General features: G+C 41.7%; 2 protein-coding genes across 4 annotated transcripts in view; one reads left to right on the forward strand and one right to left on the reverse strand.

The window, feature by feature from the left end:
- SERINC3 (serine incorporator 3) overlaps window positions 1-13056 on the reverse strand; it is a 25933-nt gene extending 12877 nt beyond the window's left edge. For both annotated transcript variants that reach the window (XM_059407062.1, XM_059407061.1), the window contains exons 1-6: window positions 12849-13056; window positions 7320-7481; window positions 6501-6694; window positions 4542-4621; window positions 3750-3887; window positions 865-1034 (exon numbers count right to left, since the gene is read on the reverse strand). In XM_059407062.1, coding sequence (XP_059263045.1) covers window positions 865-1034; window positions 3750-3887; window positions 4542-4621; window positions 6501-6694; window positions 7320-7481; window positions 12849-12887 — 783 coding nt within the window. In that variant the 5' untranslated portion in view covers window positions 12888-13056. The remainder of the gene's footprint in view (window positions 1-864; window positions 1035-3749; window positions 3888-4541; window positions 4622-6500; window positions 6695-7319; window positions 7482-12848) is intronic.
- A 188-nt stretch (window positions 13057-13244) lies between these two features.
- PKIG (cAMP-dependent protein kinase inhibitor gamma) overlaps window positions 13245-25725 on the forward strand; it is a 100511-nt gene continuing 88030 nt past the window's right edge. Inside the window, exons 1-2 of one of the 2 annotated variants that reach the window (XM_059407071.1) lie at window positions 13245-13352; window positions 14011-14043. In XM_059407071.1, the coding sequence (XP_059263054.1) occupies window positions 13246-13352; window positions 14011-14043 (140 nt within the window). In that variant the 5' untranslated portion in view covers window position 13245. Of the gene's footprint in view, window positions 13353-14010; window positions 14044-18305; window positions 18409-25725 lie in introns of those variants that run through there. The other variant, XM_059407073.1, reaches the window with a different exon arrangement.

Here is a 25725-nt window from a genome sequence, read left to right on the forward strand (position 1 = left end):
TTTTTTTTTTTTTTTAAGATTTTATTTATTTATTTGACAGACAGAGATCACAAGTAGGCAGAGAGGCAGACAGAGAGAGAGGGGGAAGCAGGGTCCCCGCTGAGCAGAGAGCCCAATGCGGGGCTCGATCCCAGGACACTGGGATCATGATCTGAGCCAAAGGCAGAGGCTTTAACCCACTGAGCAACCCAGGTGCCTCTCAAATAAGTAAAATCTTTAAAAAAAAAAACCTCCATAAATTTTTTAAAGTATGGTGTTTAAATGATGAAACTCACATGCATGAGTTTTGTTTTTAAATATTAAAAGCAATGTTTTTTTTTTAAAGCAGTGATTTTCTAATTTAACCCCCCTAAAACAGCTTAGCTCATGATTCGTAAGAATCATTCTCCCAACATAAACTATTTTATAAGACCTATAAAATTCTCAGGTTACCTAGGGTTTTTTTTCCTAGGGAAATTATTCACTTTTTCATAGGGAAACAATTCACTTAATCATGATACAGGTGCTCAATGGCACATTTTACAGTTACTAAATTAGAATTATGAAGAACTTATAATATGGGAAAACGTTTACGTAGATAAACATAAACTCACATAAAAGATTACATCAGCTTAAGTCTGGCAATAATTAAAAATTTTTCACAGGAGGATGCCCGGGTGGCTCAGCTGGTTAAGCGTCTGCCTTCAGCTCAGGTCATGATCCCAGGGTCCTGGGATCGAGTCCCACATTGGGCTCCCTGAGTCTTTTTCTCCATCTGCTTCTGCACCTCTCCCTTGCTGTACTCTCTCTCTTATGTTCTCTCTCAAATGAACATATACTAAAAAAAAAATTTTTTTCACAGGAGGATAAAGCAGAAAACCATACCTGAATTTTTGGATGGATGGATATAATAGAAACCACAAAGCAAAGGATCAAATTAATACTGATGAAGAACTTGTTCTCTGCGCAGCCGTCTGGTCTGGTGTAGTAAGTGTAGAGTAAGCCGGCAAAGACGACAGACAGAATGTAGCAGATGCTGGTGACAGACAGCAAAGCTGGAAGGAGGGAAACCCACAGCAATGCTCACAACTGGAACAAGCTTTTCAAATGAAGACCAATTTTCTTCTACCCCATATAAAAATAGAGACATTATTTTACTGTTATGGTGGTCAACATTTTACAGGGAAATTACAGAAGACCCAAGGATGACATCTCAGACCGCACTAGAGGTGGCCTGGTGTTCAATTCAAGCAAGTGGATTCACTTTCTGGATTATCTACCTTGATTCCATGGGTTGAAAAACAAGCTAGAGTAAATTCAGCTAAATAATGTGTATTATAAACTTTTCTTAGGAACTTGCAAAACTTGTAAGCCCTCAAACTGGCCCAGTTCCAGCAAGCTAAACGCCAGGGATGGTGTCGGCAGAAAACAACAGACAGGCATCTTTTATGTCATTTGTCTTCTGCAGCCATGGGCTACGTAAGCCCACTTCCTGTCCCGATGAGACCACCTCACTGTGGGAGAGTGGCGTATTTGCTATTTTCAAAAATAATATTCCTTTCTGTTCACATGGATAGGCAACAATCAGCTATGTAACTCTGAAGTTTAGAAAACATGGAAGAGTAAGAGTATACTCAGACCAACTGTAGCAATGATGAGCTTGATTAACCTGTACTTAATTCAAGGCACAATTGTAAGAAAACCAGTTTCTACTTATAACCTCCACACTTGCATATTTAAAATTAAATGATGAATATGATGTTGGTATAAAATGGTATTGTATGTCAAAGTACTAGTACAGTTCTTAATGTTTTTCCATATGAATACGCAAGACTTCTCTACTTTTTAGTTACTTCCAAAGGAGGACAAATCTGCAACTCATTATTAAATTCTTCTAAAGTTGAGGGATTCAAGTGAATTATAAAAAAGGAAATAAACAGATTAAAACAATAAATTTTTATGAGTCATTAATGGGGAGGTGTTTCAGGATTTCCAACGTGTCACAAAATAAAACAATTTCTTAAATCTCATGCTAAAATAAGTAGTCATTATACATAACTGAAGTGACCAACAAAATAGGGCAATGGTTAAATAACTTACGGTATACCACACCATGGAACCCCATGGAACTGTATACCATTAAGTGAGTTAAGATGTATCTGTACTCACAGATATGTTAGAAAATACTCATCATATAGTTGATATACTTCATCATATAGTTGAAATACTCATCATATAGTTCATGAGAAGAGCGAGTGATGGAACAATGTATTATATGAACCTATTTACATCTAAATAACAAAAACATGTATGTGTGCACAAATTATAAAGATCCAATAATCATGGTTACATCTGGAGAGGAAGGTGGGTTGCAAGTGGGTGGAAATCTGCATGTTTTATTTTTTATTAAGTTCCGTCCTCTGTGTTTATGGTGAACACAGTATTCATTTTTGGGGTTTTTTGGCTTTGCTTTTGTTATTTTTTAAATTAAAAATTTTTTTTTTTTGCTTTAGTTATTTTTTAAAAAGCAAGCCAGATAAATAACAAAAAAAGAAAACTGGACAGTTTGATAATGTGTACTAAAAGCCTTTAAAATATCCATACCCTTCCCCTCTTCTACTTTTAGGAATTTATTCTAAGGGAAAAGGCAGAAATGTGCTCAGAGACATATTATTAGGTATTTACTGCCACACATTCACAGGCTCCTTCGAGGTTTTAAAATAAGTCAAACTATAACCTATCCAAATGTTTAACACATATAAAAAATTAATAAGATAAAGTATTCAGGGGCACTTGGGTGGCTCAGTGGGTTAAGCCTCTGCCTTCAGCTCAGGTCATGATCTCGGAGTCCTGGGATTAAGCCCAGCCCGGGGCTTTCTGCTTGGCAGGGAGCCTGCTTCCCCCACTCCCCGCCTACTTGTGATCTCTGTCAAATAAATAAATAAATAAATAAATAAAAGGAAAAAAAGATACAAGTATACATCTTTTTCAGTGACTTTTTTTCTATACATAGAAGATACATATGCAAGAAAAAAGACTGGAAAGATACAGACTAATATGTTAACAGTTAAGTATTAATTACCAGAGAGTTGGATAACGGGGAATTTGTTTTCTTCTGTGATTTTTGGCCTTTCAAGTTCTTGACACAAGAGGAGCTATCACGTTTAAAATGCGTGGGGTGCAGGGGCTAGGAATTTCAACTATTGCTTTTTTTAAATGAGGTATGGCTGGGTCATCGCCCCTAGTAGTAGAGGATTCCAAATTCCCTCCCCATTATTACCAGCTATAAATTCTGTATTTCCACCCTAGAAATGTTAAGTGCCCCTTTTCCACCAAAAAGCTTTTACAAGGAGTGTGGGTGATACTCTGAAGAAAGCAGTAAGGACTGTTCACTTCTATCTGCTTGAGGGAGGTGGGCAGATGTCCCGTTATGTATAATCCACCTGAGTTCCCTGTCAGTGGAAACAAGGGAATCAAAACCAGAACTACACATCACTAACACAACATTTTTCTCTTATCCGAACACATTTGGTTACGTTACGAATCGTAAAATAAATGAATGGAGAGAAGCCAATGATTTCTACAATCTGTGCCTCCCCCTTCCCGTAATGCATATAATTCAGAATTGACTCAACTGGGAGACTAGTTTTTAAGAAAGTCAGCTCTAATTTGGAAGTTTACACACTTAAATCAATGGAGGTGTTTACTGTACATCCTGCTTAAGATAGCATAATGCAGTATGGCTTTTACAGGTGAGTTCAGATACCTACCAGCATACCAGCACCTTGGATTTCCTTCTTCCATTCGATTTACCCATGACTCATTGCAAGAGTGAGCGAAGTCGACCAGCAGCACTAGCTGGATGAGGATGAACAAAAAGGCCCCGGCCATGCCCACAATGAACCAAGCTAGAACCCAAAAGAAAGACGTTATTCTTACCATAGGAGTAACATTTCAGATGTTATTACTCAATTTTAAAACAATTTCCATTCAATTAAGAGAGAGGTGGTCAAGACATATTTTGTCTCCAGCAGTACAGCAACATTATTCCAAATTCAAAGGCATTCTCTGAGAAGTCTGATTGGGCTTCAGACCTTTTAAAGCTTGTTTACCTTGTGCCCAAGGCAGCCTGGGAGCTGACATTCCAAATGGTACAATAAGCCCTTCCCTCCACAAGGGAATAAAAAATCACAGTGGAAATCCACAGATGTCACTTGATATTATGGTAAAAAAAAGTGTATTAAGACAGGGATAGTAGAACACATATGAGTTACAGGTCCCCATGTTGACAAGCTCTTGGATTAACTTAGTACTGCCATGTGAGGAGGTAAACTATTAAAATATTGGCAACTTATGGTTCCAAAACAGCTAAGAAACAATGGGCTGAATGCCTCCTGGGTTTAATCAAGTAATTACTCCCTTAATATTAGTATGAAGTCGTATAATTGAACACCACCTCATTTAATTGCCAGTTCTGCAAAACCAGTAAAGAAAATGTAGCTTCAACTCCATCATTTGTAGACTGTGTATATATAATTAGCTCTCTTAGTAGTGAGCCATACCTGTGGTGAAATGGCCCCCAGGGATGTAGAAAGAGCCAACCATGATACCAACAATGGCAGCAATTTTGAAGAACCAAAACCTATTAAAATATAAAAGTACATTTATTAAGTGTTAATTTTTGCCCTTATACTGAGAAAAGTTAATTTCCGAAATGCAAAAATAGGGACTCAGTAGCATTCCAACATGACTGTCTGGGCTTATTTCTTCATTTGACATGAAATTGCCCCACTCAATCTTTCATACAATTCAAGGACAAATATTAGCCCAAAGAACACAAAATTCATAGACATAAGAGAAAAACATATAACTTAGGAATTTCCCTACATTTAGCGATTAAAGACAAGAATTTTTCTACAATTCTGGAGTATTTTTTTTAAATAAAGATTTTATTTATTTATTTGACAGAGAGAGATCACAAGTAGGCAGAGAGGCAGGCAGAGAGAGAGGAGGAAGCAGGCTCCCCGCTCAGCAGAGAGCCCGATGCGGGGCTCGATCCCAGGACCCTGAGATCATGACCTGAGCCAAAGGCAGAGGCTTTAACCCACTGAGCCACCCAGGCGCCCCAATTCTGGAGTATTCTAAACAAACAATGTTAGCTACATATACAGCAATTAACCCTTGGATTTAGGGAAAAGTTATCACCTAATCCTTCTTTCTCAACATAGGACAAAGTACCTTGTGCCCACAATCACACAGTTCATCACTGGCGAAGCTAGGACCAAACCCGGCTTTCAGTCCATGATTTTTTTTTTTTTAAATCAACATAGTATTATTAGCCCCAGGGGTATAGGTCTGTGAATCACCAGGTTTATATACTTCACAGCACTCACCATAGCACATACCTTCCCAAATGTCTTTTTTTTTTTTTAAGATTTTAATTTATTTATTTGACAGAGAGATCACAAGCAGTCAGAGAGGCAGGCAGAGAGAGTGGAGGAAGCAGGCTCCCCACTGAGCAAAGCCCCCCCACCCCAGCCCCATGCGGAGCTTGATCCCAGGAACCTGGGATCATGACCTGAGCTGAAGGCAGAGGCTTAACCCACTGAGCCACCTAGGCGCCCCTTTCAGTCCATGACCTTTAAAGACTGCCTTGTATGGCAGAATGGAAAGAATCAGGTTTTAGAGCTGGACAAACCTGATTTTCAATCCCAACTCCAAGTTTCACTGGCTCAGAGATCTCAGGCATTTTATTTGACCTTTCTGAAATTTAGCTACTTCATCTATAAAAAGAGGATTATAATACATATAAAGTGTACAAAACTTCCTTCAGTGTTCAAGTAAGAATTATGTGTCAAAGGGGAACTGGGGGCAGTCAGGAATGGGAAACAAAAGATTTGTAAATCCATGGCCCAAACATATCTAATTTATCTTTCTGTACACTGTTTAATAAATCAGATACATTTTTATCTTTTAACAATAAAAAGTATACATATTTGTGTGTATGCAGTGCCTAGCACAATCCTTGAACTGTTTCACAGGTGTCTGATAAAGATCTAGGAACTTGAAACAAAGGTATTAAAAAAAAGGACAAGGGCACCTGGGTGGTCAGTGGGTTAAGCCTCTGCCTTCTGCTCAGGTCATGATCCCAAGGTCCTGGGATCGAACCCTGCTCAGCAGGGAACCTGCTTCCACCCCCTCTCTGCCTGCCTCTCTGCCTACTTGTGATTTCTCTCTCTGTCAAATAAATAAATAAAATCTTTAAAAATAAATAAATAAATAAATAAAAATTAAATTAAAAAAAGGACAAGACTCTCCTTTTCCCCTTCAGCCCCTCTGTGCTACAGAACTCCCAACTGAAAATGACTCTCAAACAACTTCCCATGTACAATGGGTCAGAAATGTATGTGAGGCACTGATTCAAATACTCTACTGCTTCCATCAGGATGGCAACATTAACTGCTCAAGGGGAGGATCTACACCATAATCTAACAAGTAAATAATAAAATCAATGTACATACCCATTGTGTACAGCTGCTCTGGGATCTTTACTTGTTTTTACTTTTAACATGAGCAGAGAGAAGACAAAGAAAAAGATGGCCAAGGCAAAGTTGATCCGATACACAGCTTTATAACCGACCAGAACATCACAATCTTTATCCACTTTTCTATCAGCTACATTGATTTTAAATCCCCCTTCACAGAATCCAGGTATCTGGAAAAAGCAATTTCAGTGTTATGGGAATATTCACATTTAAATAAAGATTATATCCCATCGTAAGAAAGCCTGAATTTATACAACTGACTACTTCAACAAGTGCAAGACTGTCCTGAGGGACTTTTCTCATTGCCTTCCAATTCGCTTATAATCTTGTCACCAAAAAGTATAAACAATTTGCATTTTGCAAATAAAAATGAAGTGTTCTCGTCTTTGCTTTTCTTACTGATGTGGTTTATCTCCCATTCTGCCATGAATTTTCATGCTACAACTGATTCCTTCCACAGGTGTAGGTTTAATCTAGGTCAAATGTTTAAATCTGAAACATACATGGGAAGATAATATTTTCCTGCCATTCTTTGAAAATCTTTCTCTTAGTTGTTAAAGTAGAACCTGAACATGTTCTTTCTGAGTACCCTCATTTTTGGAAAACAACTAAAACTTTCATATTCTATGTCTTGACCATACCCCCAAAGTAATGTCAAAACCCAACAATTTCAACGAACTTGATTGAGATTTACAACCGTAAAGAAGTAAGAATGTCAATCACAACTAAAATTGTGCAAATTAGAAAAATAATACAAATAACCAGTACATTAAGTCTACTGTTACTTCTACTTACCTTCTTCAGCTGTGATTCCATCCCTTCTGTCAGCATGATACAGGATACAGCAGCGCCCAGGAAGAGAATGAAAGCATAGATGAGGCGAGTCACTGTGGAATTCTTACTATTGGGGCAGCAGCTACACAGCAGACATGATGCACCGCTGCAAAGGCAGGGAACCTGTAATAAGCACACCACAGCCATTTGAGACCTCTTTCAGGGGACTCCTTCATGTCATAAGGGTCACAGAGTAGAAGATGAGGCAAACCAGGCTTTGATGGCTTTAAATGAGAGAGTTATGGCTGGGAGGAAGTGGCTAAAAGCTTGGGTGCTGGGGGCGCTTGGGTAGCTCAGTCAATCGAGTGTCTTACTCTTGATCCTGGCTCAGGTCTTGATCTCACAGTCATGAGTTCAAGTCCCACAGTGGGTATGGAACCTACTTTAAAAAAAAAAAAAGAAGGATGGGTTTGGGAGTCAATATTATTTCTGTCATTCTAACTCAGCAAGTTACATAAGCTAAGCTAATTTCTCCATCTGCAAAATAGACTGAATAACAGAATCTTCCTCCCTCAGACACTGCAGTACGGAACAGTGCCTAAAACATATGAGGAGCCCGATAAATGTTACTTATACAGAGAGCATATTTTATTTAAAAACAACATAAAAATCTACCTCCACTTACTATTTAAGTAATCCTAGTTACCAAATCTGGTATTATAGCACCAAGTAACACTACATGGAAACCCTTATATATAATGATAACAAGAGCCATTTAGCTCAATTTAAAAGTAATCTGGAGATTCCTCAAAAAATTTAAACACAGAATCCACCATTGGACCCAGCAACTCCTCTCCTAAACACACACCCAAAAGAACTGAAATAGGTACTCAAACAAAAGCTCATACATGAATGTTCAACGCAGCACTATTTATAGTTGCCAGAAGGCAGAAATAACCCAAATGCCCACCAAGTGACAAACGGATACACAAAATGTGATATAGCCATATACTGGAATAATACTCGGCCATGAAAATGAATGAAGTACTAATACCTGGTACAACATTGGTCAACCTAGAAAACAACATGCTAAGTGAAAGAAACCAGACCCAAAGATCACATGTTGTATTTCACTTATATGAAATACCCAGAATAAGTAAATTCAGAGGCAGAAAGCATTAGTAGCTTCAGAATAAATAAATTCAGAGGCAGAAAGCATTAGTAGCTTCCAAAGGTTGGAGGAGAAGGGACATGAGATGGAGAGTGACTGCTTAATGGGAATCAGGCTTCTCTCTGGGGTGATGAAAATGTTCTGGAACTACACAGATGTGATGACATCAACAACAATGTAACACTGTGAATGTCCTAAATGTCATTGAATTATACACTTAAAAATGGTTAATTTTACCTCAACTGAAAAAAGAAAAATAACCTGGATATCTGGCGAGCATTTCAGATAACGGCATAATCTTGAGTTGTTTTATGTAGGCTTAATTAGGAAAGCGCTCAAATTGCTTTTAAAGATGACATTAAGTCACATTACAAAGGCAGGTGAAGTCAGAATCATCAGCAGAAGCAGATGTAAATAATGGGGGATGCTGGTCTCACAGTACGGTCCCAGTCCCTACCTTTTATAGATGGTACCTTGGGGAACTTCATCATGGTTCTGTGTGATTTGGAACAAGATGCTAAGGTCATTTTAGCTTCAAAGCCCAGTCTGCTCATCTGTAAAAATGGGCATAACACCACCTACCTGAACAGTTACTATACAAAGAATGAGCTAATGTCAGGAACAGACAACAGCTGGCATGATGCCTGGCACAGAAGGGGCTCAATATATCATGGTAGCCATTAACATCTGTAACCTCAAGAGCCATCAGAAATTGATCATCCATTTTCAGTTTTCAATTCTAAACTACAATCTGGACCAAAAGTCCATAATAGAGGTCTATAGCTGGCTGCAGACAGAAACAAGTTTTAGAGTCAAAAACAGTGACACTGGGGCGCCTGGGTGGCTCAGTGGGTTAAGCCTCTGCCTTCAGCTCAGGTCATGATCTCAGGGTCCTGGGACTAAGCCCTGCATCAGGCTGTCTGCTTGGTGGGGAGCCCGCTTCCCCTCTCTTTCTGCCTGCCTCTCTGCCTACTTGTGATCTCTCTCTCTGTGTCAGATAAATAAATAAAATCTTAAAAAAAAAAAAAAGCAATAACACTAATTGCTTTACATTTATTTTGTCTGCATTCTCATACTCTTAACTCTATTTATTTTCTGACCTATCAAATAATCTCACAATAACTGCCTACTGTTTGTTATGGGTTGAACTGTGTGTGTAATCTCCCCACCTCCCCACACACAAATTCATATGTTTAAGTCCTGATCTCAAGTACCCTAGAGTGTGACCTTATTTGGAAATAGAGTCATTGCAGATGTAATTAGCTAAAATGATGTTATACCGGAGAAGAGTAGGCACCTAATTAAATATGACTGGTGTCATAAAAAGGAGAAATTGGGGTATAGACATGCAGCACAGGGAGAACACCAAGTGAGGACAAAGGCAGAGATCTGCAAGCCAAGGAGTATCAAACCACCAGGAACTGGGGAAGAAGCATGAATAGATTCTGCCTCATCACGCTGAGGATGAGGGTGTCACCCTGCTGGCATCTGAATCTTGGACTTCCAGCCTCCAGAAACAGAGAGACAACACACTTCTGTTGCTTGAGCCACCACCCAATTTGTGGCTTTTTTTTTTTTTTTTAAAATCTAGCCCTAGCAAATGAATACACCCATTTATTTGTAAGTATCATGAAGATATAAGTGCCTTTTGGAGAGACCACCTACTGTTTTATTTCTTGAGCCTTTGCAGGAGCTACTTCATCTGTGGACCAGAGCTGTCCTACTGTATGTTATGTCACTTCCCTATCTCAGTAAGTAACAACTCTATTATTCTTTCTGTTACTCAGGCCAAAAACCTTGTCACCCTTGATGTTTTTTCTCTTTTTCCAAAACTCTCATCTAAACTGTCAGCACAACAGCTTTATCCTCAAAATATATCCAGAATCTGGGGAACATAGCTAGCTCAGTCGGTAGCACGCACATACAACTCTTAATCTCGGGGGCGTGAGTTCAAGCCCCAAGTCCGGTATGGAGCCTACATAATTTTTAAGATAATAAATAATAGTTAAGAATAATATAAATAAATAATAAAAAATGAGTATCTCCAGAATGTGACCACTTTCTTAGCACCCTTAGCTATCATCTTTCAAGCTGGATTAAATGCAATGGCTCCTGTCTCCCGTAGCCACACAAGCAGAGGTAGTATAAAGATTGTTTTAAGGTGAAGACATTTGAGATTCAACAGATACAGGGGAAAAAAATCTTGGAGGTTTCCTCATGTGACTAATAGCTGAAACTTCTGAGATATGAGGATGCCATCAATTCTCTCTCCAAGGGAGTTTTATGGCCATAAAGAAGAAAAAGACCTCTGCAACTACATAAACAAGTATTATCCCCAACTTACTTATCTCCTCTTTGTTCTAACTAGAAGCCTTTTCTTCCTTTTTCCTTAGTAAGTAAGGTGTATAACAAGCCCTATTTTCTACCATCCCTTTGCGTTATTCATCACTGAGTGATAAATAACATCTTGCCAGTATGTGTGTAGCACACGTACATATAGCTCTTTTTTCTCTCGCTAAGATTATCACTTTAATTCACAGGCCACTATCCCAACAGAGGATTCGGGCAAAGTTTTTTCTCCTCTCCAGTGCTTTACCCTTTCTTTTCTATAGTCTGTTCTCCAACAACCACCTTGTTAAAACATTGGCCAGATCACATCACTCTTCTTTTCTATAATGGATCCCCATATCTGTTAAGAGTAAAGGCCAAGGGGCGCCTGGGTGGCTTAGTGGGTTAAAGCCTTTGCCTTAGGCTCGGGTCATGGTCCCGGGTTCTAGGATCGAGCCCCGTATCAGGCTCTCTGCTCAGCAGGGAGCCAGCTTCCCCCCCCACCCCACCCGCCTGCCTCTCTGCCTACTTGTGATCTCTCTGTCAAATAAATAAATAAAGTCTTTAAAAAAAAAGAAAAGAGTAAAGGCCAATACAAATATGATTTGTGAGCCTACATGATTTGGCTCCCTGCTACCTTTCTGACTTCATTTCCTATTTTTCCTCCCCTCACTCATTCCATTCTCTGGTACACTGCCCCCCTTGCTATTCCTGTTGAATAAAGGGGATTAAAAATATAGAAAAGCAATTTACAGATAGAAATGCTTTGATGGCATGAATATAAATATTAGCGTTATCAAAGACAAAATGTGTTTCAGGTTATCACAGTAAGACAGACCACTTTGTCTCAAATTACAAATTCACTCCTTAATTACCTTCTTAACTGTGTATTTTTTCCTAAATCTACTTTGCAAACAGTTTGACCTACTGCTGGACTGTAAAATTCAACTTACCTGGATTTGTTCTAATGTGACAGAAAAATTGTACAGCAGATGATAAAAATAAAAATTATTTCATGAAACCTGTGTATAAATGGGCATATTAAATCAGCTATGCAAAATATATTTCTTACTTTGGGTCAAGGCCAAAAAATTGGAAAGCCACTGCTCTCAAGGAACCTGTCAATGACCAAATACCCTTTTGACTTAGGATCAACAACCTTAAAGAATGGAAAATACACTTTGTACTTTGTCCCTAAGAAATGGTAGTGCAATGAGCGAAGACTGAGTCCTTGGTCAATTAAACCGTTGGAAAGTTATGAGACAAGAAGTGATTTTAAAGAATCGTGCTCCTCAGGAGAAACTACAGGAGGGAACTCACCATACTCTCTTCCACAGATCCTAAAACTTCCTTTTTTAAAGTAAGGCATTTGCAATCTACAAAGCGATTCCACCCATTTATTCACTTTATCCTCCTCACAGCAGCTCTCAAGAGGAGGAATGCTGGGGTTATTTGCTTCATGTTACTGGAAGCCAGAGATAAATGCCTTGGACAAGTCCCAAAACGTTCACGCCACGGTTTCCAATTTTAAATAATAATCCACAAGGCCGCCTTTCCTTTGCACCACAACTGCACACAAGCCTGGGTCAAAATCCCAAATCTCCCACATAGTCTCTAGCAAAGGCAAATCCATGCTCCGGGATAAAAATACCACTTAAGCCGCCCCAAATTAAACGACGCCGCCTTAGGAGGGTACTTGGAAACGAAGCAGAGCGCCGCGCCCCGGAACTCTCATTCCGCGGTCCGGGTTCCAGCTCCAGAGGAACCCAGAGGCCGGAAGCCTCGCGGGGGCGGGGCAATCGAAATTGTAAACAATGACGGCCCGGCCTCCGACGTTCCCCCAAACCCGGAAGGCGAGTCGCCCGATCCCGATGGGAGGGGGGGGCCGGGGACATCACGGATTTTGGTCTGCGCCTGGGATACTCTCTGCAGCCCAGGGCCCGTCCCCCCAAGCTCCCGGCCAAGGCCCGATCGCGTCTGGGCTTGGGGATCCCTATCGCCCTCCCCCAAACGACACGTCCGACGGAGACACCAGACCCCGAAGAACCCACCCAGCTGGCGAGGGAGAAGACGCCCAGCACAGCCCCCATGGTGACGCTGGTGATGCAGGCGGCCGGTCGGGAGGCTTCTAGCGCGGTGGTAACTGCCAGACAAGCCGTCTCCTCAGAAACGCGACGTTTTTCTCAGGCCGGAAACGCGCGGGTGGCGTCATTGCGTGGCCCCGCCCACCGCCCTAGGCCACCGCTGCCAGGAAAGCCTCTGTCATTGGCAAAGGTAGAAGGCGGGGCTAAATCAGCAGCGGGCCGAGGGAGAAGGTGGGGCTAAATCCACCAGACGCTTAGGGGGAGGCGGGGCTAAGCCCGCCAGGAGGCGTAGGCGAAGGCGGGGCTAGCCCTGCCTGGCGCGGACGGAGGAGGCGGGGCTAACCGACCAGCGAGGAGGTGGGAGATGGCGCGAACGCGGCCCAGAGCTGCGGGAGCTGTGAAGGCTTTATTCCTTCACCTCACCTGTATTCCTTTGGCAGCTCGTTACGTGTCGACATCTGACGTACAGAAGTACTCAGGAATTTACGGCCTAATTGAAAAAAAGAGTCTGACACTGAACACACATGCACCACGACACATTGTGATGAGTACCAGGAAGTAGTATGAGGGACCACCTTTTCAATAAAAGTTTATTTAATGAAAAAAAAAAAGTTTACTTAATGCTTACTGTGTGAGGGGAAAGTAATGTCGCTGGGGGTCGGGGGGCAATCCCGGAGGGGTCTTTTTTTTTTTTTTTAAGATTTTATATCATTAATTTGATAGAGACGCGAGAGAGGGAACACAAGCAGAGCGAGTGGGAGAGGGAGAAGCAGGTCCCCCGAGAAGCAGGGAGCCGGATGGCGGGGCTCGATCCCAGGACTCTGGGATCATGACCTGTGGGGAAGGCAGACATTTAAGGACTGAGCCATCCAGGTGCCCCCCTGGAGGGGAGTTCTGGGAATTTACATTTAGTCTGAGAACCAAAAGATGAGTCCAAGCTAATCGGGGAACGGATGTGCGTTGTTTCTGAAAATGAGGGGTATTCATGCCACTCGGGGTACACGAAAGGGCCTCGGGGCACATGAACACATTAGCTAGCACCCAAGGGCAGAGTCAGGAAGTCTTGCTTAAGGGTTTGAGACTAGGACTTAACATCTTTCTAACATTTGCTTATCTCCATTTTTGACAGAGTGAAGGCTTCTTTTCCAGATCTCTCCAAAAGGTAAGCCCATCCACAGTTAAATAGCACTTTTTGTTTTAGGGTTTGTGTGTGTACTTGCAGAAATTCTTTGATTTCTCTCAAGAAGTGTTACTGAACCCCAGGTTGGCTGCCGGTTGCTCCAAAGGCCCATACTCAAGAGAGTTCTGCTTGGAAAGGAGTAAGAGCCTTATTCAGGAGTCTGGCCACCTGGAGAGAAGGCACAGTCTTGTCCAAAGGCCAATTCCGAGGTTTCAGCCTGGCCCAGGGACTTAAAAAAGGGTTTAGGGCAGTTAATCAGTAAAGGGAGTGCAGTGGCCCCAACATTTCTTGATTACGTGCAGACTGGATGGTGCCAGGTTGCAAACGTTATCGCAGTGCTGGGAGGTTGTGCAAGGAGGGGGTCTGGTTCCTTAGTTCCCGGTGGGGGGGGGGGGGGGTTGTGCAAGAGGGTCTGGTTTCTGTTTTGTGAGTGAGGTGCAGATGTACTCTGTTCTTTCTAGGAAAGAATGCACGATCTATAGATACACAAGAAAGGGTTAGTTAATCAGTCATTCAGGCTTAGGGTGTGTGCTGAAGTTTATTTAGATTACTGGGGTGGCTGGAGGGCCGGAGGCAGCTTTAGCAATGCTGGTCTTTCATTTAAGAAGTGATGGAAATTTAACTTTGTAAATTTAAGTAAAAAATGAGCCTCTACTTAAAGCAAAAGTTTTGAGATATAAACATCAAAGTGCAGGTAGTATGCAACTATGGCAACAATGATAAGAGTGTGATACAGATGACTAAAAAGGGAACATTTACCTAGGAATATAAAAACCTGTAGTTTGGAATCCTGGAATATTTAGGTTGGAAGAAGCCTTAGTAATATATTTGAATCTGGTTTTTTACAGAAATGGAAAAGGCTCAAAAGTGCAATGGTTCACCCCAGGCCACAGGAAAAAAGGCTGATGGCAGAGGAAGGAGAATTACTCAAGCTTTCCTAATTCCCCCCTGAGCCCTTCACCTCACCACCCCCTCCCCCAACCCCTACAACAAAATACCTGCTCAAGTCAGGTTGCTTTGCAGTCACAGAAAGTAACCCTTCCAGGTAACTGTGGAGGTGGAGAAAATTAAGGCCATCCTACCTCAGCTTTAGCTGATGTAGGAAACAGAGGCAGAAGAAAATCATTAAAATTCCTTAGCTACTGACAAGCCCTTGAAACAGAGTGATTCTCTCCTGGGGACTTAACTGCCCTCACCTTGAGGCTTTGCTAAGGACAGTCCTAGCCTGACCAACCACCTACCCCGACAGGTCCCACCAGGATCCTGTAAGTCTACTTTAGGAAACTTGATCTCTAAACCTCCAAGATAGTGTCAGCAATCATTCCCAAGCATATGGCCTACTGATATACATCTAAAAGGTCTCACGGGAACAGTTTTACTACTGGTAATAAATAACCTTTCTCCCAACAATAGCTAGCCCCTTAAGGTCCTGGAGACCTTGCTTCCAAAAATCCTTGGGAGATTTACATCATCCATAATCCCCTTTGTCCTCACCCACTGGGGAGTCCACCCCTACTCTGCCTTTAAAAACTCTGACTGTAATCTGGTTCGGGATCCAAGTCCCTACTCTGCTGTGCCAGGTATACTTGGGCCCAAGCTTAAGCTTGTCAAATAAACCCTCGTGTGATTGCCTCGGTGCTTGGCTCCTTGGTGGTCTCTCAGACGCGAAATCTCGGGCATAACATTAACCCTTAAAATCGTTATGTCTTCCTGTTTGGATACTGCTGGACTGGGCTGAAGAAACCTAAGACTGTGATAGAGTCCACAATCAAATCCCATCAGGAACATAACCTGTACGCAAAAAAGAATCAGATTTATTTAGCTTGTTCGGCAAGGGCAAGGGAGAATTTCACATTAGAGGAAACATGAGGTATCTTCCTAAAAGGGAATTGGGAAGAGCTTATTGTAGGATTTGGGTTTGTACAGGGTATCTGTAAGGAGGGTTTAAGCAAGCGGAGAACAGTTTTGAATTGGGTACAGTCAAAAAGCAGGAGCAATTCAATGGATAGGGATCTTACTGTTTTACCCGGGAGCTGGGAGGATTGAAGTGAGACCAGGAGTTAAGATTGAGAAGGAAGCAGGACACTCTCATGTTAGATGAGGAGGATGTTGTCACACAGTGGCCTTGTCCTTCCCTTGTTCCAATGACTGGCCTTGCCTGATACTTTTTTATATTCTGTGAGCACTGTTTACGTTCAGTGAGGAATGTTAGGTCTAGCTGGCAGCAGAAGTTTCATTTTTGGGGGGCGCCTGGGTGGCTCAGTCGTTTAAAGCCTCTGCTTTTGGCTCAGGTCATGATCCCAGGGTCCTGGGATCAAGCCCCACATCCAGTGCTCTGCTCGGCGGGGAGCCTGTTTCCCTTCCCCCTCTCTGTCTGCCTCTCTGTCTACTTGTGATCTGTGTGTGTCAAATAACTACATAAAATCTTTAAAAAAAAAAAAAGTTTCATTTTTCTGGTCTGCACCATTCTGTCAGTGGGACCCTGTCCATCTTTCGGTGTTTCTGACACTAAATTGTTGAGTGTTCCTCCTCTAGGTGACAAAAGTGGGGAGAGTGGATCACCTCCAACTTCCCACATCATGCAGGAACCACATTTCCTCTAGGGTATGAAGCTCACTGCAAACCAAGGCAGCCCCTCCTATCTTTGCACGTTGATTGTCAAAATTAGGTTGTTTTTTTCCCTCTAAGGGGGAAATTTTTCCTCTACAGTCTAGCTTCAGAGATGGGGCTGAGTAGGCCTGGAGGCTTTTATACCTTTCTGACAAAGGATGATAAATTTTAAATTTGTAGAGAAGAGATAAGACAATGAAAAGGAGTTTAGGGTGTTAGGGAAGCGGACTGCAGGAAGGTAAATACACCCGGGAAACTAATGGAAGATAAGGATAGTTTTAGTACTACCCTGGATTGTTATGTAGATTCCTCTCACTGATAAAAGTCTAAAGTTGATTATCTCCCGGAAGGAGAGTGAGAGGGAAAACGTCATTAGTAAAAGAAAAGGATTGTTCTAGGCAAGGCCGCTTTCGAAGGGGAAAGCCTGTTGTCCTACGCTCATTACCGTGTCCTTCATTGGGGGATGGGGAGGGCGCAGGTGGCAGACACTTCCGTGAGGATTGAAAAATTCCTGGCTGACTGGTTAAGACTATATCTCTAGGGGAGGTTGAAACTGCAATTAGATTATGTACTGAGCACCTTTTGGGAATTCTAAATGACACCATTTTGTGCCTCTGTGGTCTTGGGCTTTGGTGGTCTCTCAATGTGTGTGTGTGTGTGTGTGTGTTTAAACACATGCTTTGCCTAAAAACATGGCCAGTGTGTGGCTGGAGCATGAACAAGAGGAAGAATGAAGACAGATGAAGCTGAACGTGGTTACTACTCTGGATTTTATTCTGAATGTGACACAGGGATATGTGTTGAAAGATTTCGAGCAGGGGAAGGACATGATCATGCTCGTATTTTAAAAAGGACATTTTGGCTGCAAGGTGGAAAACAGACTGGGGACAGAGTTGGGTAAGGTTGGAAGTAAGAGTAGAAGCAAAGACAAGACTAGTCAGACCACTCATGTAAGCATAGCTTGAAGATGGGTCTTTATCGAAACTATACCCACATCTGTACCTACTTCGTTCGGTCTCTCTTAATTCCTGCTGTAGTCATTCATTTTATAGGAGCAATGGACATCCTTTGTGCTCACCTTCCAGTATATCTGCAGGATTATTTCAAGAGGTATAATTGCTGGTCGGGAGCTAAAGTAAACTTGCCACATTGAAATGAGATCTGATGATCTAATTCTCACCTCGAGCCCCAAGAAACAAGTTTATTCATTCTTTGCCACACGACCCCTTCTGAGATTAAAGGGAAATGCATCTGTCACTCCTCCCACATCAGTTTTCTCGACTTTAAATAGTCCCAGGCTAGCAAGCTTCTGCCTATGGCCCTGTTCTCTTCTCGAACGGTTCCGCATCTGGTTACAGAGAGAGAAACTGAGGCAAAGGCAGGCTCCGAGGTACAAGTCCCCACCCCTCCCCCGCCCTGCTGTCCCCGTTTCCCTCAGCATTCCTTTCCTTTCCCCTTCTCCCGGGGCCAAGATCCAGGCTGCCAAACCCCACCTTGGTCCCTCGCGGCACAGGACCCCAACTCCTCCCTCCTTTTCCCTTCTGCCGCCGCTCGGAGGCCGCGGAACGGGACGCGAACCCTCCCGGTCCCTTCCGAGCCGCCGTAGCGCCCGCCGCGGGAGTTCGGCAGCTCCGGTCGCCAAGGCAACGCGCTCCGCTGCGCGCTGCGGGCGCCAAGCAGCCCAGCGGAGGCGCTGCGGGCCTGCGGCCCGGGCTCGGCGAGGCGGCGGAACTGCAGGTGAGCAGGGCCGAGCGGGCAGTCGCGACCCAAACGCGCCGCTCGGTTGTTGACTCGTCGCCGCAGGCCGGGGCTGGGGTGCGGGGGACCCCCGGGAGGGAGGCTGCGGCCAGAGCTTTATCCGCCGCGCCCGGTTGGCGCCCCCTCCTGCTCTTTAACCCGGCTCGCCGCTGGCTTGCTGTGCGCTTTAGGCTGTTTGCTTATTTGGGGCCCATTGCATGGCTTTAACAGAAAGTTTCTTTAAGGAAAAAAAAAAAAAAAAAAAACCCCCCCCCCCCTGTTTGGGGCTCTGGGAATAACTCAAAACCGCAGAAAATGTGTGTCCTTGAGACTCTCCTGGGACCAGAGAGGATTGACTTCATTGTGCATCAGTTTTCCCATCTGCTAAATGGGCATGATAATGGTTGTCTTATAAGGCAAATTATATTTAAAACCTTTGCAGGTAAGTCCTCCGTATCTTGGAGCTTTTATCATGACTACTACTACAAGAAAGTCCATCACTGAGCGTGTATTGTATGGCAGGGCCTGGGGTGATTGCCAGGGGTAAAGTGAGTGAGGTATCTTGTCCTCAGGGAGCTCCAGTTTTACAGTAGAAATAAGAATTCATTGCGATTTGAGCCATGGTTTTGGACTTACAGGGGACTGAATGCTTAGAGAAGGCATTTTACCTAGGTTTCAGGGACTGCAGCTAGGGAGGGTGGTCAAAGGGAGACTCTAAAAGGACTTCCAAAATGAGACATGAAGGCTGGTGGTGTATTGGCCAGGTGAGGCTGGTGAAATGCACAATGTTCTAGGCAGAGAGAGCTTTATGTGCAAAGCCCAAGGGATAGAGTGCAGGCTTTTTGGGCCTCAGCAAGGATTTCATAGGCTGAGTAGAGGCTGATTCCAAGAAGCTGAAATGGTCTGGCTAGAATATGTTTCAGAGAGAAGTAGGTGCCCCCTCTGAAAGACTTTCCTTGTATCTCCTTGTAAGTTTTGAAGAGTTTGGATTTTTAGCTTGGGGGCATTGGGGAGTCGTCAGAGGATTTTAGGCAGGCAGTGTGTGTATGTTGCATGTGTTTGATCAGAGGTATGGTTTTGAAAGATCAGGGTTCCAGGGGTTTTTGTTGTTGTTGTTCTCTCGTGGTCTTCATTCCTCCAATCTGTTTTTCACACTGCAGCCATTCATTTATGGCGATTCAAAAAAATATTTCTTAAAATATTTATTTATTTACTGAGCGCCTGCTATGTACCAGACATTGTGGGAGCAGTAAGGACACAGATCCTTGCCCTCATGGCGTGTATTCCAAACACGTTCCAAGGTACATTCGTGGGGTACAGATATGAATCTGGTATAGCTGGAACTTAATATTGGAAGAGATTTTTAAAAAGAGAAAAGAAGAAAAAAAGAAAGGCCTAGATCATTCAAGGCCAGTGTGTTGTATACTCTTGGAGTTGGAAGAAGAATTCACTTAGATTATACTCAGAAGGAATGGCTAGAGAACTAGAAGGAAAACTAGGAGAATGCAGTGAGGAAGGCCGAAGGAAGAGGTTAATTTTGCTGGATGCTGCTTAGGTTTCAAGTAAAAGAAGTTAAACATTAAAACGTGTCTTTCCGGTAAATGAATATGGAGGTCACTGGGGACCTAATTGAGCAGATTTGGTAAAGTGGTGGGGGTGGAATCTAGAATATCGGCAGCTCCCGAAGGTTCAGTGTAATGTATCAGTGGGATGAGGAGAGAGTGGGATGTGAGAAAGTAAAGACAAAGTGTAGGCAGCTCGCAGGAGTTCGACTGTGAAGGGAGAGCGAGAAGGCTGGAGAGCGACAGGAATAAGGTGGAGTCTTAAGCACGAGAGAGACGTGAGCAGATTTAAAGGCTGATGGCAGAGAGCCAATAGTGAGAGGAAAGGCTGAGAAAATCCAGATGAAAGGGGCAAACCGATGGCAGTCCTTTCCCGAGGAGGAAAGAGTGGGTGATGTCCACAGCACAGATCCTTCCCAAGGAGCCTGACGGCTTCTCCAGAAACAAGGCAGTTGCCGACAAGGAGTGCATCCGTGTAAGGCAACAACAAAAATAAATAAAAGGTGTAAGTAAGTGTGGAGGGAAAGTTATATTTTCATTATCGTCAGATAGTAGACACTTATTGAACTAATAGGTGTTAAGCGCTTTTCGTGTACTTGTCTCCTTTAATAATATGATCTTGACAACAATCCTGTGAGATAACCTCTAATAGGATTTCCAGTCTATGGGTGAGAAAATTGAGGTGTAAAATGTTTACTCCAGGGGCGTCTGGGTGGCTCAATCATTCAGGGTCTGCCTTTGGCTCAGGTCAGGAGCCCAGGAGGATTGAGCCCCTCATCTGGCTCCCTGCTCGGCAGGGAAGCCTGCTTCTCCCTCTCCCATTCCCCCTGCTTGTGTTCCCTCTCTTGCTGTCTCTCTGTCAATTAAATAAATAAATGAAATCTTAAAAAAAAAAAAATGCTTACTCCAGGTCATATAGGATTTGAATCCAGGTCTGCCTCCTGAGCCCAAAGCTTTTACTTTTAATCACTGTGTGGACAATATATTGTCTACCTATGATCTGCTGAGAAAATTCAAGAGAATTAAGTTAAAAATAATTAGGTATAATAAGGTTAAGTAAACAAGCAAGTAGAACATAGACAAAAAGCAATAGCTTTATAGAATAGTAATAGTAATAGTCACAAAATGTAACTGTAGGAGACATGGGAATAACAACATGAAAAATAAATACCTGAGAACAGACTTTCAAATACATGTGCCCATACTAGCTACATAGAGAACAAGAGTGGCTCGAGGGGAGGTCACTGGATACAGATGGGTGTTTGGTTAAGGAGGAGGTATTTTTGTTTGGGAAACTCAGAGTATTGATATCGGAAACAGGACACATTTAAAAAAACAAAAAACAAACAAAAATGTCTATCATAAGACATGAGAAAATATGCAAGATGTTGACTATGTTTTTTTTAAGCAACAGAATTTTTTTAATTTTTTATTTTTTCAGGGTAACAGTATTCATTATTGATTATGTTTTTATTATATGAAAAGCTGCAAACAGACTGGTTAAATTTTGGTGCAGTCATATGATATATACTATCAGCCATTAAAAAAGAATGAGGTGGGAGCTATATACATGAGAAAGATGTCTACATCTTATGGCTTGATGTGAAAAGCTCATTATGGTACAGTGTGTTCTCATTTTTGTTTTTTTTTTAAATGTATACATACACATTTATAGGAAAAATATGTAGAAAGGTTAGTTCTTTAAAAAAAATTTTTTTAATTTTTTATTGTGGTAAAATACCCATAACATAAAATTTACCATCTTAAACATTTTTAAGTGTACAGTTCAGCACTGTTAAGGATATTCTCATTGTTGTGCAACTGATCTCCAGAATTCTTTCTTCTTGTAAAACTGAAACTCTATACCCATCGAATTTCTCATTTACCCCCGTCCCCCCAAGCCCTGACACCCATCCTTCCACTTTCTGTTTCTATGAATTTGACTACTCGAGATACTTTATATAATGGGATCATGCAATACATTTTTTTGGAACTGACTTATTTCACTTAGCATAATGTTCTCAAAGTTCATCGTGTTGTAGCCTGTGTCAGATTTTGTCCCTTTTTAAGGCTGAATAATATTTTATTGTAGGTATATATACATGTTGTATATATATTGTATGTATAAACATTTTGTTTATCCATTCCACAGAAGGGCACTTGGGTTTTTTTCCACCTTTTGGCTGTTGTCAGTAATGGTGCTTTAAACATGAGTGTACTAGAAAGAGAAGTTCTGTATGTCTGTGTCAGGAGATCATGGGAAGACTTTTATTCCTTTCCTTATTGCCTTATTTTTCTTTTTTTATGAGCATGAATTGCTTTTGTAATCAGAAAAAGCAATAAGGATATGTCCTGTTTGGGGAGATGGGGGAGTAAAAGCAAAAAAATAAGGGGGGGGGTCCTTGATCGTGGACAGTGGAAGCAGGAATGGAATGGAGAGGGCAGATTTGAGAGACATTTCAGGAGAATTAACTAGAAGGTATAGAAGAGGAGAGTGGATGACTGACTGTGCCAGTGGTAAGAAGGGACATCAGTCTTGGAGGGGAAAAGGGAGGATGTCAGGCTGGAGAGGCACCTGAGCCTTTGTTTAGGAATTTGGATATTTTCCTGAAAGCAGAGGGAAGCCATTGAAAGGAAGGGAAATTACTTAATCGGAACTGGGTTATAGAAAGATCACCCTGATTCCCTCCAACCCATTCTGCAGGCTGAAGCCAGATAGTGCCAAGTTTCCCTTTGTGTTACTTAGGCTTGGACCTCTGCTTATTTCCTTTTATTTAATATGAAGCATTGGTGCTGAAAGATATATATCTACTCTCCTAAAAGCACCTGGAATATTTTAAACAAAGTGCTGTGTAGATTACATTGATTTCTAATTGTGTTCTGTTTTATCTCAACGACACAGTCTCCTGTAAATTTATTTTCTACCTTTAGCAGAGGAAGTATGAATAATTGGGGAAGTAAACAAGAAATGAAAACAACTCGTTAGAGAACTTCAATATATTGCTAACAAGTTTTGACTCTTCTTTTGGGAGAAAAGGGCAAACACTGTCATATTAAGGAGATAGAACAAAACAAAAATTCTGGAAAATTCTAACAGACTCAGCCAATAACCTATTTCTACTCTGACAAAATTGTCATCAGTAAGGGCTGGATTTTCCAAAGAGGTGAACCCCTGATCTCATTTCTTTCCTCCTAACAGTTGTGTGAGGCAAGGATTATCATCCTATTTACAACACTTGATCTTAGCCAAAAGGCCGAGAAGCGATCATCCCATTTTCAGATGACAAAATTAAAGATCAAAGGATTCAAGAGACCTCCAAAGTCCTACATCTACTAAAACCTGGAGTTTGAATCCAGGTTTTCTTTTCTTTATATATTATAGTTTAGTTTCTTTCTTTCTTTCTTTCTTTTTTAAGATTTTATTTATTTATTTGACACAGAGAGATCACAAGTAGGCAGAAACGCAGGCAGAGAGAGAGAGGGGGAAAGCAGGCTCCCTGCTGAGCAGAGAGCCCTATGCTGGCTGGATCCCAGGACCCTGAGATCATGACCTGAGCTAAAGGCAGAGACCCAACCCACTGAGCTACCCAGGCACCCCTATAGTTTCTTAATATGGAAAATTTTAAACATTTACAAAAGTACAAAGAATAGTTAATAAATACCAATGTACTCATACCCAGTAGTTCTCAACATATGGTTAGTTTTATTTCATCTATAATGCCCACCCGCTCCCTCCCTTGGATTTTTTTTTTTGCACTGATTATTTTAAGGCAAATCTTAGCCGATATGTCATTTTATATGGAAATGCCTCAATATGCGTCTAAGAGAGAAAGGACTTTTCCTCCCCTCCTTTTTTCTCTGTCATTACAATACCACTATCACACATGAAAAATGAACAGTAGCAGTTCCTAAAAAATAATATTTATTTGGTAGTCAGTTTCCTCAACTATCTCATAAATGTCTTTTTACAACTGGCTTATTTAAATTTGGATCCTAACAAGGTCCACCTATTACATCTGGTTGGTTGTCTCTTAAGTCTTTTAATTTATAGCAATTTCTTCTCTTTTCGTTTTCCTCCTTGCCTATTATTTGTTGAAAAAAAACGGGTTATTTGTCCCGTACAACTTCTCACGTTCTGGATTTGCCTGATCGCATCCCTTTAATGTGTTCTCCCTTCCCTTTATTTTTGTGGCTGTTAAACTTTATGGGTGGTGCTGTGTATCTCATCAGCAGGCAATAAAGTCTAGTTTTCTCACTGGATGTGATTTTAAGATTAATTGGGGGTTCAGGTATTGTTAGCATGGTCCACCCATTATAAGTCTCTCATCAGGCTTTTACAGAATGGTTTTAGCGTCTATTAAAGGTCATTGTCCTGATCTATTATTTCTTTAGGGGTTGGAAAATAAATCTAGGTTTTCTGATGCCAAGTCATATACTCTGGTAAATCCCACTGTCTCCTTATTAGAGGAGTGTTTTCACACTGTCCCGTATTCGCTGCTCTGATAGGTGGAGAAGAATCCCTCAATTAATAATTCAGCTTAATGCATTTTGTTAACAAATAGAGCCCATATGCTGTGTCCAGTACTGGTTGCTTACAACATTGCATTCCTAGGTTCATGTCACATGTTGGCAAAACCACACAGTGCCGTGGAAAGGCTGCCTATACCAGTGGCTTTTAAACCACACATTGTTACACATTAGTATTGTAAAGAATTATTTGGGGGGAGATGTTCCAGCATTTTTTTTTTTAATGAAAAACTTTTTTTAGGAAGAGCAACAAAAAATTCAGAGTGCATCTTGTATAGTAAGAGTAACCTTTGGTTTGTAAAATTTTTGTTTCAGCTCTTTTTAGGTATGTCTGAGCCATGGTATAGAATGTATTTCCGATTAAGGTCTTGGTCAAAACCACATTGTTTGAGTGTTCAGATGACCGCCCTGAGACATGGCAAGTTTCTCAGTCAAGGATTCAATTATGTTCCAGCATACTGCTTAAGAAATAGTACAGTATATTGATTAATTTTAGAATTTCCTCTGAAGGTTTTTTTGGATGACTGCCAGTTCACCAAAATTACATTACCCCAGTGACCTATCCTCTAGTATTCAAGCTGAAGAAATGTGAACTCTTCAGGGACTTTTTTTTTTTTTTTTTTAAATATATTCTCCTCTACCCTTGAGCGTAATATAGTTGCTTCCAGTCAGCCCTGGCATCCTTAAAAGTCGTGCTGAAGGGGGAACCTGCAGTCTCAGTCAGTGGAGCTTGGCACTCTTAATCAACAGGTTGTAAGTTCGAGCCCCATGTTGGGGTAGATACCACTTAAAACTAAAATCTTAAAAAAAAAAAAAAAAAAAAAAGTAATGCTGAAGCCTCAGCCACATGAGTTGGTTAGACAGGGTGAAGACATCAGGACTGGGAAGGTGGAGAAACTGACAAGCCCTTTGGCTGGCTTAGGAGGCATGGGGGTAAAGCAGCCAGATCTCCCATGCACATGATGGTAACATAGATAGCCCTAATACTATTCGGACTTTGACTGGAATTGGCTTAGGACGTGGGCAGATGGGATATTTAGTGACGTGTAATACGGGATTCGGAAATGCAGATGTTGGACTAGAGTATACAGCTAACATCTTAAAGCTGTGGAGACTGAGGTTCAGAGAGTAAGATGCTCCGAATCAGCCCTAAGTGGGAGAAATAAATTTCAGGGGTTTACCAGATCCTGGAAATATTCTGAATAAATGTGAATGCTGAGTGAGTTCC

The sequence above is a fragment of the Mustela nigripes genome, chromosome 7 (assembly GCF_022355385.1).
Source record: "Mustela nigripes isolate SB6536 chromosome 7, MUSNIG.SB6536, whole genome shotgun sequence".
Classification (NCBI taxonomy): domain Eukaryota; kingdom Metazoa; phylum Chordata; class Mammalia; order Carnivora; family Mustelidae; genus Mustela; species Mustela nigripes.